This window comes from Garra rufa, chromosome 17 (assembly GCF_049309525.1).
Source record: "Garra rufa chromosome 17, GarRuf1.0, whole genome shotgun sequence".
In the NCBI taxonomy this organism is placed as follows: domain Eukaryota; kingdom Metazoa; phylum Chordata; class Actinopteri; order Cypriniformes; family Cyprinidae; genus Garra; species Garra rufa.
Window position 1 is genome coordinate 17,960,386 of NC_133377.1, and position 16,667 is coordinate 17,977,052.

At 38.0% G+C, this 16,667-nt stretch overlaps 1 protein-coding gene across 1 annotated transcript; it reads right to left on the minus strand.

The window, feature by feature from the left end:
* Window positions 1–128: 128 nt before the first annotated feature.
* LOC141289926 (tripartite motif-containing protein 16-like) lies at window positions 129–12,553 on the minus strand. The gene is made up of 6 exons (XM_073822123.1): window positions 11,956–12,553; window positions 11,660–11,755; window positions 11,304–11,546; window positions 5,198–5,330; window positions 5,006–5,053; window positions 129–3,348 (listed from the first exon to the last, which is right to left on the minus strand). The coding sequence occupies exons 1-6, from the start codon at window positions 12,529–12,531 to the stop codon at window positions 2,825–2,827; spliced, it is 1,620 nt and encodes a 539-aa protein (XP_073678224.1). The 5' UTR covers window positions 12,532–12,553; the 3' UTR covers window positions 129–2,824.
* Window positions 12,554–16,667: the final 4,114 nt, after the last annotated feature.

The window sequence follows — 16,667 nt, forward strand, 5'->3', positions numbered from 1 at the left end:
TTTTAACCAGCCTGGAGACTTTGAAGCCTGCTGTAGAATAGATTGTAAAATGTGTTCAGATTCCTTCATTTTCATTCATATCAATCTACACTCCTTACATCATAATGACAAGAAAAATCTGATAAAAAATGCATATTATTGCTCTGACTGAATGGAATTCAGATGCACCCAATTTGGATAATCATCATGAAAGGAAAAAATATATATAATAATAATACAATTAATTAAAATGCAGATTTATACTGCATATACTATTCCACACAGTTGATTTCAAATGTTTGCCAAAATTGAATGGATCTTTGTGTCAATTTAAAAGAGCTTAGATGATGAGATTCAGAGGAATCTTGAATAATTTAAATTGTCATTTGGGTTATATGAGATTTTAACCGTATTTTTAAATAGACAAACAGTGTAGTTTACCAATTTAACAATGAACGTTAGATTAATCTGATGACAAAGTATTTACTCTGTTACAATGTTGTATAACATGTTATTGTGCGTGATATGTTCAGCTGTTGTTTTGTTTTAAAGATTAGGAAATAGAAGACATACAAAACATCTTACTGTTTCTTATTTGTAATCTGCTCTGGATAAACACATCTGCTAAACTAATAAACGTGAAATATAAATCGTCGCCTTAGAATTATAAGGTTCTATCTGCGTTCCGAGTGGTTTTGAGATATTGAGCTTCAAAGCTTTGCATTCTATATAGCAAAAATGATATGGGGAACAAGTCTCTTTCCTACATGAGAATGACAGAGACCCTACATGTATTCTAAATGTACAATATCAAAATCCTCTCAGATTTTTAAATGGGGATTTTGGGAACAGGTCAAAGGCAGATAGAACCTTCTAATTCGTTTTTAAAGTCGTTTTCTGCTTGGAATTATAAAGTTCTATCTCGCAAAACATAATTAAAGCAACAATTTTCAAGAAATAAAAGTAGTTTACTTACAATTTGTTTTAAAACATAAATTACTGTTGTAACAATGTGTCAACATGTATGAGAAAGGTAAATTTAATGCTTTCTTTATCACATTTATTTAGAATTTTAGGACAAATATTTTTTTTCTTGTTTTCTTGTCCAGAGCAGATGTTAATTTTATGATTCTAGAGGGTAATTAAAGATATTATTGCAGAAACAGTTAAAAAAAATCAGCTTCTCTAATCCATCTGACCAGGGCCCATATTCATAAAGAATCTTAGTGCAAAGAGTTGCTCCTAGTGACAAAATTCTAAGAGAATTCTTAGAAAAGTGGGCGTTTTCCCTTAAAATTAAAGAAAAGATCCTAGTAAAGAAAAAAGTAATTCAGAAAGAATCTTAACCCTTAAAAGAGGTCTTAAGGTCCAAATTGTTAGGAGTAGGGAAGAGGACTTTTAAGAGGCTTAAGAGTTTCTTTAGCAGTGGATAACACTGACAAAACATGAGGAGGGCAATGCAATATTTGCACACAATGCATGACAGAGATTTCACTGATGCTACACATGAGATTGTGCAGAGATAATGTTTGTGACTTATTTTGTTAGAGACATGCTAACATCTCTGACATAGTGCAGAAATGCCATAGTGCAGAAATGGAAGAAATCACTACATTTATTACATGAACTTATTTGGCAACTGGAAACAATGCAACTATGCAGCAGTAATAATTTGGGTATGTTCACAACCTTCTATAAGCAAAGAGATCACACAAACAATTACAGCACTTTCACAACCTTAATGTGCTGCTGTTCATTACCTATCAAATACATAAAATACAACATTAACAGCGTGGTAAACAAAAATATATATAAACATAAAATATATAAACTTACATAATATGTGTGTTGCGGTAAAACAGGAAAAATGATGCCTATAATTTCAAAGTGAAGGCTTAAACTAGACCCTACACTTAAAAGTGCTCTTTTATTTCCTTCTTGGACAACCAACCAATCACAGTCTTTAAAATGCTGTGTCATCGCTAGCAACGGGGTCGACCCCGCCTCCACACTAAGATAAAAGTTTTTGTCTTTTCTTTGCTCAGAGTTGCTCTTAGATTGATCCTGAATCACTCTTAAGCTAAAACTCCTACGTAGGAGTTTTTAAGCTAAAATAAAAGCTTTCTGAGAGGATTCTTAGAATCTTTATGAATACGGGCCCAGGACTTTATTTCACAAAAAGCCATATTCAACCATATTCGCAAAACTATCGTTTTCAACATCTTTAATAACAACAGTTTGATTGCTATTGACCACATTCAACATCAAACAACAGTGACACTTATATTTCATTATGTAGGCTACTTTACATTATGCAGTTGCTCTGCAGTAAAGCCATTCAAGCCAGTTGCAGATAATAATATTTGTTTTATGCCGGTAATATATATATTATGCCAGTGGCAGTAATTATGAGTAAAAAAAATCAGGCCATCATTATGTTTTAAACAGTGCCACTTTGAGGAATAAATGAATTGCACTTATTGATTCTGCAGACCCTGCTGTTATGGAGCAGTCCGGCGACATGACAAAAAAAGTCCTCTTGTTTGCATTCGAAGTGCTGATTGGCTCACAGATAGAACCTTAGAGAACCAAGTTATAGTTCGACTTTGTAGATAGAACCTTTTTCTTTTCTAAATAAAACGTCCTAAAATGTACACAACTTTAAAAAAAACATCACGAAATGTAAATAAGTTGTCACAGAATAAGAATATGTGAATAACTAAATTTTGACAAAAATGTCAGATAGAACCTTATAATTCCAAGGCGACGAAATATTCTGATTTATCATACAGCTCAGAATTGGCATATAACAATGTGTAAAATCTCTATGATCTAGATAGTTAGATCAACATAGTTTTGCTGATGATAGACGATGAACATAAAACCCAGGATAGAGCGGCTGAGTGAATGTGGTCTGGACTGTGTGGATGAGGTTCATTGTGTCAGAGACGCTGTAGAAGGACAGAGTTCCTGCACTGTGATCCACATACACTCCTATTCTACTGCAGCTGGAGCGAACATGGAGTGCAGTCTGTTTGTTATTGTGCCAGAATGAGAAACTGGAGGAAGAGCAGGACAAACACCAGGACTGATCATTATATCCAAAGAAACACTCATCACCAGATCCCTTTCTGCTGATGCTCTTATATGACACTGATATACGCACACCTTTACCCCCACTCCACTCCAGCTCCCAGTAACAGCGTCCACTCACACTCTCTCTACACAACACCTGAAGATAAACATCAAATCTGTCTGGATGATCAGGATACACCTGACGTTTGTCAGTGTAAGTCACCACTCTGTTCCCCTCAGACAGACGGAGATGTGTAAACACTGTGTTTGGATCCAGAGTGAACTGATGGGAATCTGATGAGAAAAAACACTGGCATAAGTAAAGTCATAAAATTATTATCATCATTATTTTAAAGATTGGTATGATCTATCAGATCTGTGTCATGATGTTAGGCATTCAACTTGATATGCCAAAAACCAGGGGCATGGGTTTGATTTTGACATTGGTGTGGACATTACAGCAGACCTCATCACCCTACCCCAACATTTTCATATTTATGATTTATGACTTCTGACCACAGTTTCATGTCATCTAAAGTCTGTTTTTATATCTATGGCAGCCAACACATTCATAATTCATAGAGGGTTTTTGTTAGTATCACTTTATGAAAATTCACCATGGATTTGCTACACCAACCGTAGTGTAGCAGACCATACAACATACAAATGCAAATTGGAAAAAATGGAAATTCAAGCAGGTAGACAGTTAAAGGCAGACAGATTGTCTAATCACACTATTGACCACAACATTCTTTTGAATAGACTTGAAAATTATGTTGCCATTCGTGGAAGTGCATTGACATGGTTCAAATCATACTTATCTGACCGCCAGTGGCAGTGAATGACGAGGTATCATATCAATCACAAGTGCAGTATAGAGTACCCCAAGGCTCAGTACTAGGGCCATTAGTTTTTACACTTTACATGTTACCCTTGGGAGATATTATTAGGAAACATGGTGCTAAATTCTAATTATTGAACCCTAAAACCTGCATGTAATAACCTAAAACACTGTCTAATACTTGATGGCTGCTCTGTCAATTCTTTGTCATAGAGTTAGGTGTCCAATTCGATAGCAATCTTTCATTCGAAAGGCACATTTCTAGCATTTGCAAAACCTCATTTTTTAAATATATATCGAAATTACGACCTATGCTCTTGATGTGAAATGCCCAAATGTTAATTCATGCATTCATGACCTCTAGGACATCTAAACATTGTATAGATTTTAAAATCGTACTAATTACTTATAAAGCCCTCAATGGTTTAGCTCCTCAGTACTAGAGCGAGCTTCTATCGCATTATAGTCCCTCACGTCCGCTGCGTTCTCAAAATTCTGGCAATTTGATAATACCTAGAATATCAAAATCAACTGCCAGCGGCAGATCATTTTCTTATTTAGCGCCTAAACTCTGGAACAATCTACCTAACACTGTTTGGGAGGCAGACACACTCTATCAGTTTAAATCTAGATTAAAGACACATCTCTTTAACTTGGCATACACTTAACACATTAACACATTCCTATAATTCAAATCCGATAAAGAATTGTTAGGCTGCATTAATTAGGTCAACCGGAAACCGGGAACACTTCCCAAAACAACTGATGTACTTGTTGCATCGTAGGAAAATTGATATTTTAGATTACTGTATGGGTGATGCAGTCCATGATGATGAGATGCTCTGTAATACTTGTGTAGCATCTCAGTTGTTGAACTTTTTATGTTCACACAGATATTAAGCAGCTGAAAGTGTGAGGTTTCTTTTTTCGTGAGTTTATATGTACAAAACAGACACACATCAACATGAAGTTGCATTCTCATAAATGTACTGGTTTCGTCTGTAATGTTGCTATGTTGATAAATCAGCATTATTATTTAGTCCCCCCCCCCACACACACACATTTAAGAATATAGTGAAATTAGTGTCTTTGTGTTTGTTAGTGACTTACATTGTAGGAAGTCCTCTCTGGTCCTGGGAACAATGTTACTGTGCATGACTGTGAAAATCAACATAAACCATGTAAATCTCACATATACAGGAAAATTATTTCAGTATCCATTCCTATTTGTAAAATGCAATACGAAAATTCACATAGTAGATTGTTTAGTTTGTTACAGCAGATGAATCTCCATTACTTTACCTGACATCATTTTCATCTCATCTTTGCAATAATCCTGTATTTTCTGTCTCAGTTGACTGACAGATTCTCTCACACCATCAAAAGAAAAGAGGAAAATTATGTTTTCTGTAGATTTAGGAGGAGCTGAGAGAGACTGAAGACTCTACAGGAATAAAAATGAATAATCCATAAAAACACATGCAAAGATATATAATACAAAAGAGATGTTTAACTAAAGTTTCTAATGTCTTTCATTTGTGTGGCGGCGGGATGTGCTTTTAAATCAATGAGAGGTTGTGTACAGATGTAACAGTGTTAAAGGAAATGAGCTGTTCTGATCTAGAAGTGCTTTTCATTAACTGTAATCCGTTCTATTCACCGTGAGAGTTTTGCTAGTTCATTCTCGTCTACATTGCTCTGCAAGCGCATGTAAGCCTGGCGTTACAGAAACTCGCTGATCAGATCACAGAGACAGAACAACCACACCCAGACTCTGTTTTAATCATTCTTAGGAATTATAATAAAGCAAATCTCAATTGATAAAGCTTGGCTTATTGAATATCAGGTCCCTTTCTACGAAAGTACTTTTGGTAAATGATATGATCACTGATCATAAGCTAGATGTGCTCTGTTTGACAGAAACCTGGCTAAAACCAGACAATTACATTATTACGAGTCAACCCCCCAAGATTACTGTTATAAACATGAACCACGTCTAAAAGGTAAAGGAGGAGGTGTTTCTACTATTTATAGCAATATTCTCAATGTCTCTCAGAAAACAGGCTTCAAATATAACTCGTTTGAAGTAATGGTGCTTCATATAGCATTATCCAGAGAAACAAGTACTAATGATAAATCCCCTGTGACGTTTGTGCTAGCTACAGTTTACAGGCCACCAGGGCACCATACAGACTTTATTAAAGAATTTGCTGATTTTCTATCCGAGTTAGTGTTGGCCGCAGATAAAGTCTTAATAGTGGGTGATTTTAACATCCATGTTGATAATGAAAAAGATGCATTAGGAACAGCATTTATAGATATTTTGAACTCTATTGAGGTTAGACAACACGTGTCAGGTCCTACTCATTGCCGAAATCATACTCTAGATTTAATACTGTCACATGGAATTGATGTTAATGGTGTTGAAATTCTGCAGCAAAGCGATGATATCTCGGATCATTATCTAGTCTCTTGTATACTCCAGATAGCTAAAACTGTAAATTCAACTACTTGCTACAAGTACGGTAGAACCATCACTTCTACCACAAAAGACTGCTTTGTAAGTAATCTTCCTGACTTATCTGAATTCCTCAGCATATCCAGTAGCTCAGAAAAACTTGATGATGTAATAGAAACTATGGACTCTCTCTTTTCTAGCACTTTAGATATAGTTGCTCCAGTGCGCTTAAAAAAGATTAAGAAAAACAGTGTAACACCGTGGTATAACGATCACACTCGCGCCCTAAAGAGAAAAGCACGGAAAATGGAACGCAGCTGGAGGAAAACAAAACTAGAGGTTTTTCATACTGCTTGGCGTGAATGTAACTTATCTTATAGAAAAGCATTAAAAACTGACAGATCGGATTACTTTTCGTCTCTCTTAGAAGAAAACAAACATAACCCTAGGTATTTGTTCAATACTGTGGATAAATTAACGAAAAATATAGCAGAAACAGGTGCAGACATTTCCCAACAGCACAGCAGTAATGACTTTATGACGTACTTTACCTCCAAAATAGACACTATTAGAGATAAAATTGTAACCATACAGCCGCCCGCTACAGTATCACATCAGATAATGCGTTGTAGATCTCCTGAGGAACAATTCCACTCATTCTCTATTATAGGAGAGGAAGAATTGTATAAACTTGTTAAATCATCTAAACCCACAACATGCATGTTAGACCCTATTCCATCTAATCTACTAAAGGAGGTACTTCCAGAAGTCATAGATCCTCTTATAAATATTATTAATTCGTCATTATCATTAGGATATGTCCCCAAAACCTTCAAACTGGCTGTTATTAAGCCACTCATTAAAAAAACACAACTTGGCCCCAATGAATTAATTAACTATAGACCAATTTCGAATCTCCCTTTTCTGTCAAAGATACTAGAAAAGGTAGTATCCTCACAATTATGCTCCTTCTTAGAGAAAAATGGTATCTGTGAGGATTTCCAGTCAGGTTTTAGACCATATCATAGTACTGAGACTGCTCTTATTAGAGTTACAAATGACCTGCTCTTGTCAACCGATCGTGGTTGCATCTCTCTATTAGTGCTACTGGATCTTAGTGCTGCGTTTGATACTATTGACCACAACATTCTTTTAAATAGACTTGAATATTATGTAGGCATTAATGGTAGTGCACTGGCATGGTTCAAATCGTACTTATCTGACCGTCATCAGTTTGTGGCAATAAATGAAGAGGTATCATTTAAATCGCAAGTGCAGTATGGAGTACCTCAAGGCTCAGTACTAGGGCCATTACTTTTTACGCTTTACATGTTACCCTTTGGAGATATCATCAGGAAACATGGTGTTAGCTTTCATTGTTACGCTGATGATACTCAGCTCTATATTTCTTCGCAGCCTGGCAAAACATATCAATTCAAAAAAGTAACAGAATGCATAGCTGATATTAAAAACTGGATGGCGAATAACTTCTTACTGTTAAATTCTGAAAAAACAGAGGTGTTAATTATTGGACCTAAAACCTTCACAAGTAATAACCTAAAACACAGTCTAATACTAGATGGCTGCTCTGTAAATTCGTCGTCAGCAGTTAGGAACCTAGGCGTCCTATTCGATAGCAATCTCTCCTTTGAAAGCCACATTTCTAGCATTTGCAAAACCGCATTTTTCCATCTTAAAAATATATCGAAATTACGACCTATGCTATCAATGTCAAATGCTAAAACATTAATTCAATGCGTTCATGACCTCAAGGATTATTGTAATGCTTTATTGGGTGGTTGTTCTGCACGCTTAATAAATAAACTCCAGCTGGTCCAAAATGCAGCAGCTAGAGTTCTTACTAGAACTAGAAAGTATGACCATATTAGCCCGGTTCTGTCAGCACTGCATTGACTCCCTATAAAACATCGTATAGATTTTAAAATCTTACTAATTACTTATAAAGCCCTCAATGGTTTAGCTCCTCAGTACTTGAGCGAGCTTCTATCGCATTATAGTCCCTCACGTCCGCTGCGTTCTCAAAATTCTGGCAATTTGATAATACCTAGAATATCAAAATCAACTGCAGGCGGCAGATCTTTTTCTTATCTAGCGCCTAAACTCTGGAACAATCTACCTAACACTGTTCGGGAGGCAGACACAATCTGTCAGTTTAAATCTAGATTAAAGACACATCTCTTTAACCTGGCTTACACATAAAACATTAAATCATTCCTATAACTGAAATACGTTAAAGGATTGTTTAGGTTGCATTAATTAGGTCAACCGGAACCGAAAACACCTCCCATAACATCTGATGCACTCGTTGCCTCGTAAAAAGAATGGTATCTACGCTAATATTAGTCTGTTTCATTCTTATTCCGAGGTCACCGTAGCCACCAGATCCAGCCTGTATCCAGATCAGATGGTCACTGCAGTCCCCCGGATCCAGTCCGTACCCAGCTTAGATCATGGATCACCACCTGGAGATGACTTCAATAGCCGTGGATGTCAACCAGATGAGCTCCAGAGACGGATCATCAATGAAGACCTCGCCAACCTAGACGGTCATCGGTGCTACACCACAGGATCCTGATGAGTTCTCTACAATCAGACATTGGTGGAAACTGCTGGTTTCGTCTGGCCAGAGGAGAACTGGTCCCCCGACTGAGCCTGGTTTCTCCCAAGGTTTTTTTCTCCATTTCTGTCACCTGTGGAGTTTTGGTTCCTTGCCGCTGTCGCCTCTGGCTTGCTTAGTTGTGGACATTTTCCAGCAATATCGTATACTATTTGAACTGAACTGGATGATGATATCACTGAATTCATTGATGAACTGCCTTTAATTGAAAATTGATTATTTACAATAATGCGTTACTTACACACTATTGTGCTGTTTAAATACTGTGCAGTTGCTTTGACACAATCTGTATTGTTAAAAGCGCTATATAAATAAAGGTGACTTGACTTGACTTGACTTGTGAATTGCCAAAATACAGACATCATGTTATAGAGACAGTAATATATTGGATCACTGGTACACAACAATTAAAGAAGCATATCACTCTGTCCCACGGGCAGCTTTGGGGCTCTCTGATCATTGTCTGGTTCATCTTATACCAACCTACAGGCAAAAACTTAAATCTGCTAAACCTGTAGTTAAGATTGTAAAGAGATGGATCAACGAAACAGAGCAGGTCTTACAAGCCTGTTTTTAACTAACTGATTGGAGTGTTTTTGAAGCTGCTGCCAGATCATCTGGAAGAGCTGACAGAGACTGTAACTTCATATATCAGTTTCTGTGAGGATATATGCATTCCTACCAGAAAATATTTAACATACAACAATGATAAGCCATGCATGGTTTACAGCAAAACTTGTGCAATCAGACCATGAATACACTGAATAAAGAGATTAGATTGACTAAAAGGACCTATGCAAAAAGGTTAGAAGATCAGTTAACTTCAAATGATCCAACTTTAGTGTGGAAAGATCTGAAAGCCATCACAAACTACAAGACACCATCCCTAAGCACTGAGGTGAATCTTGCTGAAGACCTGAATGAGTTTTCTTGTAGATTTGAAACTCTCCACACTCGTTCTGACGATCTTTTTACACAACCATTACCACCTCCAGCAACCCCCCTCTCCCCCCTCCCCCTCCTTTACTTTAAATCAGCGAAGATGATGTGCGGCAGGTCTTCAGGAAGAACAAAAGAAGAAAGGCACCATGCCCAGACGGTGTGACACCAGCCTGTCTGAAAACCTGCTCTGACAAGCTGGCCCATATCTTTTCACAGATCTTCAACAGGTCTCAGGAGTTGTGTGAAGTCCCTGCCTGCTTCAAATGCTTCACAATCATCCCTGTCCCAAAGAAACCCAAAATAACAGGACTTAACGACTACAGACCTGTGGCGCTAACGTCTGTGGTCATGGAGCCATTTGAAAAACTTGTTTTGTCTTATCTGAAGGACATCACCAGACCCATACTGGACCCCCTGCAGTCTGCATTTCATTCTGCAGCATCTGGACAGACCAGGGACTTACGTGAGGATCCTGTTTGTGGATTTCAGTTTGGCCTTCAACAACACCATCATTCCTTCACTCCTCCACACCAAACTAAACCAGCTCTCTGTTCCTAGCTCACAGATAGGCAACAGCTGGTGAGACTGGGAACATTCATGTCAAGCAGCCACATTAGCAACAATGGGGCCCCTTAAGGTTGTGTTCTCTCCCCACTGCTCTTCTCCCTCTACACCAACCATTGCACCTCTAAAGATGAAGAAAGGCAACAAACACAGCGCACCTGCACATCCTCACTGCGGGCTGATCGGTCACGGCTGCCAGCAATCAGCCCACAGCCATATAAACGGCAGAACGCTGATCAACAGACAGACTTCCGCCTCGAGCTGAATGCATCGCCGCTGTAACCCTTTTCTCTGTTCTCCTCCAGAAAGCAGCGAGTGACTGACAGCCCACACTTATTTGGAGCACGTTTGGACACCCACTTCCTGGTTGATTGAGCACCGAAGAGCACGCAGAGCACCAGCATGGCATCTCAGCACGACGCACCAGCTTTACACGTTTCACTTGGTTATTTACTTTGTAAATAAAATCCATCCTCCGGGGCCTTGTTTTCTGAAGCCTGCCGTGTCGCGTGATTCTTCACCCCGTCACATTATATATATGTGTATTTTTTTTCCTTCTCATCTTATTTTTATTGTCTGTGTGTTGTTGTTATCTCTGTGTACTGGAAGCTAAAGACACAAACAAAGTCCTTGTATGCGCAAGCATACTTGGCAATAAAGCTCTTTCTGATTCTGATTCTGAATGTGTGTGTGATCATCAGTCATTTACTGTAGTATGACGATCCTTTTCTTTCTATAAGCATTTACAAAAGTTGTGATACATAGTGTTTCAAAATCAGTTTGAAAGTTGTGTAATGTGTTCCAGCCTTTATTTCCTGCAGGAAATGTATGTGATCGTCTGTGTGGGAAAGCTGCTCCAGCTCAGTGTTTCTCCTCTTCAGATCATCAATCTCCTGCTCCAGTCGCTCCATTTGTTCTTCAGCTCGACTCACTGCAGCCTTTTTCCGATCTCTGATCCGTTGTGTCACCTCAGAGCGGCTTCTCTCAATGTAGCATATGAGCTCAGTAAAGATCCTCTCACTGTCCTCCACTGCTGTCTGTGCAGAGCGCTGTTAGACACACATCACAATCAGCTCTTACTGCTTTCTCACAGCGGCTTCAGTGGGACTGAAAGAGGAGAGTCCAAACTGAGTCTCAAACTTCTCTTCTTCTCCAAACTCACCTTATGAGACTCCACAGCCTCTCTCAGCTGCTGAAGATCTTTCTGTCTCTGCTGGATTCTCTGCTGGAGTTTACTCTGTGTCTCCTTCAAGTGTTTCTGTAGGATAATTTAAAACAGTCATTATTATTCTACAACTTTAAATTAATGTAAAGTATAAATGGACATTCAAATGTGATCAAACACTAAAAAAGTTGAACAAAGTTTAACATGTGCCAAATCTACAGAGCTGTCATGTAGTAGCAGCACCCAATGCGAGTGTAGATCACATGGTGAGGAACAACAGTTTCAGTTCATACCTCTTTCTCTGTTCTCTCTGCTGCAGTTGATACAGTCTCATGGTTTTTATGTTCATCCATAGCACACAACATGCAAACACACTGCTGGTCAGTACGACAGAAAACCTCCAGAAGTTTATCATGTTGATGGCAGATCATCTGCTGCAGTCGTCCAGTGGCATCAATCACTTTGTGTCTCTTTCCTGAGTGAAACTCCTCATGACGCTCAAAATGAGTTTGACAGTAAGACTCCAGACACACCAGACAGGACTTGACAGCTTTGTGTTTTCTTCCAGAACAGATGTCACACTCCACGTCTCCAGGTCCAGCAGGAACAGCAGCTTGTAGTTTGGTCTTCTTCAGTTTCTCCACCACTTCAGCCAGCATGTTGTTTTTACCTAAAGTAGGTCTTGGACTGAAGGTCTGTCTGCACTGAGGGCAGCTGTAGACTCTCTTCTGATCCTCTTGATCCCAGCAGTCTGTAATGCAGCTCATACAGTAACTGTGTCCACAGGGAATGGTCACTGGGTCCTTCAGGAGATCCAGACACACTGGACAGCTGAACTGCTCCACTGAAAAAACACTGGCTTCAGCCATTTCACTGCGTCTACAGCAATACAGACACACAAACAACAGCTCAACAGCAGATTAGTTTCAGTTTCTTTTAACTGAGTTTCCTGGTTCTGTGTTTGAGAGACGTGTGCAAAACAGGTTTGTCTGTAAGACTGTAACCTGACACCCTAAAATGTCCACTAGGTGTCAGTCTCAAACAGAAACTCAGTCACTGAGAACTGTTAGATCACTGTCCCCATGCCTAGACAATTAAGATCCAGCCCCGTACGCCAGATCCCATCAGAAAATATCAGTTTGTCCAGTAACAGAACCACTCGTCAGCAGAGTAGTCTAATACCCAAACCCTGTTAACAGGAGGTCTAGTCTGGTACCCAAAATACCCAAAACACTATTAACAGTCTTCTGTCAGCCAAGAGGTACAGCAAAATGTCATGCCATCCTGACGATTACACCAAAATGTTGACTGGGGAAAAAGTATTAAAATTAAAGAGCAGAAGCAGGAGATGAAGTTATGATGGTAAAAAGGAGCAGAGTTTATTGAATAGTCTTAGTTGCGTATGTCTCAATGCTCAGACTTCGTTTGAAGAGCACAGATCCAACAAGTATTGTTTTATCAAACTGCTTCAAAACAGCATCCCATAAACCTTGAGGTTCATAAACATTCTCTCATATCTCTTATCATGAGGACAAACAGGCCATGAAACCACACAGTCATAAGACTAAACAACAATGGAAAAATAATAATATAACATAATATAAATGACTAATCAATTAATACATCAATGAAATGGATATATAAATGACTATAATGATTATTATAAATGATTATGATTAAATGATGTTTCATAAACCAAAGTTCGGGAGGAGCACGTCAGATACTTAGCCTAATTAACACAGCTGGAACTCACTCAAGCCAATCTACATCATGCATAAATACAGCCGACTCACCTCTACCCATTTGACGGATTATCAGCATCCCTCCACCACCCCATCTCCTCACTCCGAGTTCCTTCTACACATATACATTGGAGGGGGGGTACTCTAGGTTCGGGCCATTCCCGAGCTCGGAGCCCTTCCCCGGACAGCACGCCAAACATGCTTACATACTCCAGCTAATTATATGTAAGTGGGAACTCGTGAAATGGAATAATTAAATGATTAATGATTATAAATGAATAAAGAATATGGAAAAGAACGTAAAACACAACATAAATGTAAGGTTGCTCTCTTGAAGCAACACACACAGTTTGCATTGGAGGATCCTCAGATCCTTCAGAACAGAAAGTTGCTGTGAGTTAGATAATCACCTTTACAGAACGAAACCCTTATTTGGCTTGTGTCCATAACCCAGCTACTAGATGATTGTGATTTTGCATGAGCAGGGTTTGGGGTGATGGTCTATGGTTGAGAGTTACATCTGGGTTGGTCGGTAAAGCCAATACAATGGCAGGTCATCTGATTCCAGGATCGTCATAGTTGTTACATAGAGGCATCTGTGGCTCAACCTAACAGGAATCTTTTTTATCCTTCGGGCCCATGCAGTGGTTTTTTTTTTTTTTTTTCCTATTTAAAAGTGTACATTTCTGATGTTTTTTTTTTTTTTTTTTGCAGCGATGTTACATGTACAGTAGGCCTATGCATGGCGTTTGGATTTATGCTAAAAGTTTAAGAGAGTGTATTTGTGTGCATTTTAGAAGGACTCTTTATTGGTGAGGTCACCACATCATGGTCCAGTTTGAATATGGATTTAAAGTTCTTTTCGACGTGGGACCATAGTCTGGACTATTTTTGATGGTTTAGAAGAGTCTGGTGTTTGAGAGCTGTGGCGTGTTTTCATTACAAGAGGTTGCATTGGCTTTGTTTGTCTTGTTTTTTTTTTTGTATTTTTGTGTATTTACATTTTTGGCTATATGCAGCTGTATTGAATGTTGTTTTTTTTTGTTTTTTTTTTTTTTATAAATCCATTGATTTGAAATCCATTTGACTACTGTACTACTGTACATTTTGACAATAGAGACATTAGTTTGGTGACTAATGATGATTAATATGGTGACTGCATCCATTTCAGATGTAAAATAACTGTTTTTCCCAAAGACTTAAGTTATAGTAGCTGAAAAGTATTTAAAGTGAAACAGATGTATTGTTGTAGTATCAATAGTGCAGGGCCTGTGTGGGCCTAGTGAGGGTTTCCTGGGGTCAAAGTGAGGGCTGCCCATGCAGGGTCAGTGCTAAAGGGCCAATGTTTTGCCAATAAGCCCATTCTCAAGAGCCTAAGTGCAGACTTGTTTGCAGGGTTATTTGGCAAAACAGTTAATACTGTCATTGCTAGGTTCCAGGAAGCTGAGAACAATCATCAGCTTTCAGAGGAAGCTGTAAAAAAAGTCTTCTCTGCTTAGCAAAAAATCAAAGAGCCACAAAGTTACAGATGCACAGTAAAATCCCCAGTGTTAAATCAACACTGCTCAGGCTACGTTTACATTACGGATACGGATACATTTGAAAACAGAGTTTTCAATTTAAAACGCTCTCCGTCCACACTAGCGTTTCCAAGCGTTTTCCAAAAGTTTCTCATCCACACTGAAACATCAAATCCGCCTTACTGCGCATGCGTAAAGACAGACGTAATAAGTTTCCACACAATTCTTCTGGCAGGATAATTTACGGAAATATCTCCTCATCCACTGACGCGTCTATATCGCGCTCATTCATATTTTGAAAAGCAGTTGTCGTCATGTTTTGCAGGACAGCAACTGTGAGTAAATTTTCTGTCATCATTTTAGGACTGTAATTTGAAGAGTGTACAATGTAAATCTCTTTAGCAGCAGTGTGACAGTGAATAGCACAGACACAATTACTGGTGTAAACATTGGTACAATATGCGTCACATGACTATATAAATATGCATCATCGTTTTCAAAAGCTCCGTTTTCACAGTCCACACTACAACGTGGAAACGGCGTTTTTAAATTTATCCACTTTGGCCGGAGTTTTTAGAAAAAATCATTTTCTGTGATAAAAACGGGGGTTTCGTGTAAATGAGAGGCCAAACCGCAGGGAAATATCTGCATCTTCCCTTTGTGTAAACGGGGCCTCAGAGTACATATTAGTGATGGGTCGTTCTGGAATGATTCTTTCATTTTGAACGAATCTTTAATGTGACTCGGGAAGAACGAGTCGTCTTGGGGAGAGATTCGTGCAGTCGCGCATGCGCAATTGCGCAACTATGGACGGACGACTCAAACTAGATCTGCACTATTCTGAATAAAATGAGAATCACGATTTTTTTGCTCAGAAAAAGATCACGATTCTCTCACGATTCTGGAGAACTTTTTTTATTTTAAAGATTTACCCCTGAACATTAGGTTATCAAACAACTGCAAAATAGCAGTGAAATAAGACAAAATAAACTTTGCTTTAAATTTATAGAAATGTAATGAAAAATAATGTAATAATGTAAACAAAAAAATTAAACATTAAAAAATAAATATACAAAGGTATTATGTCAGAGTATACGTTCCCTTGTCAAAAAATCCTATTGGAATTTCAGTTTATCCTTTAGGATCTTAGTGGATTCTTAGAATCCTATTGGACTTTACGATTTATTTTAATGGAATTTCACTTTGTCCTGTAGGATTTTAGTGGATTTTTAGAATCCTATTGGACATTGCGATTTATTTTAATGGAATTTCACTTTGTCCTGTAGGATTTTAGTGGATTTTTAGAATCCTATTGGACATAACGATTTATTTTAATGGAATTTCACTTTGTCCTGTAGGATTTTAGTGGATTTTTAGAATCCTATTGGACATTACGATTTATTTTAATGGAATTTCACTTTGTCCTGTAGGATTTTAGTGGATTTTTAGAATCCTATTGGACATTGCAATTTATTTTAATGGAATTTCACTTTGTCCTGTAGGGTTTTATTGGATTCTTAGAATCCTATTAAACATTACGATTTATTTTGGTAGAACTTCACTTTGTCCTGTAGGATTTTCCTTGATTTTTAGAATCTTATTGGACAGTGTTTTATTTAATGGGATTTCACTTTGTCCTGTATTTTATTGATTCATAGAAACTTAATGGGCATTGTCATTTTTAAACGAAATTTCACTTTGTCTTGTATGATCTTAGTTGATTCTGTTGATTAATTACTTTTT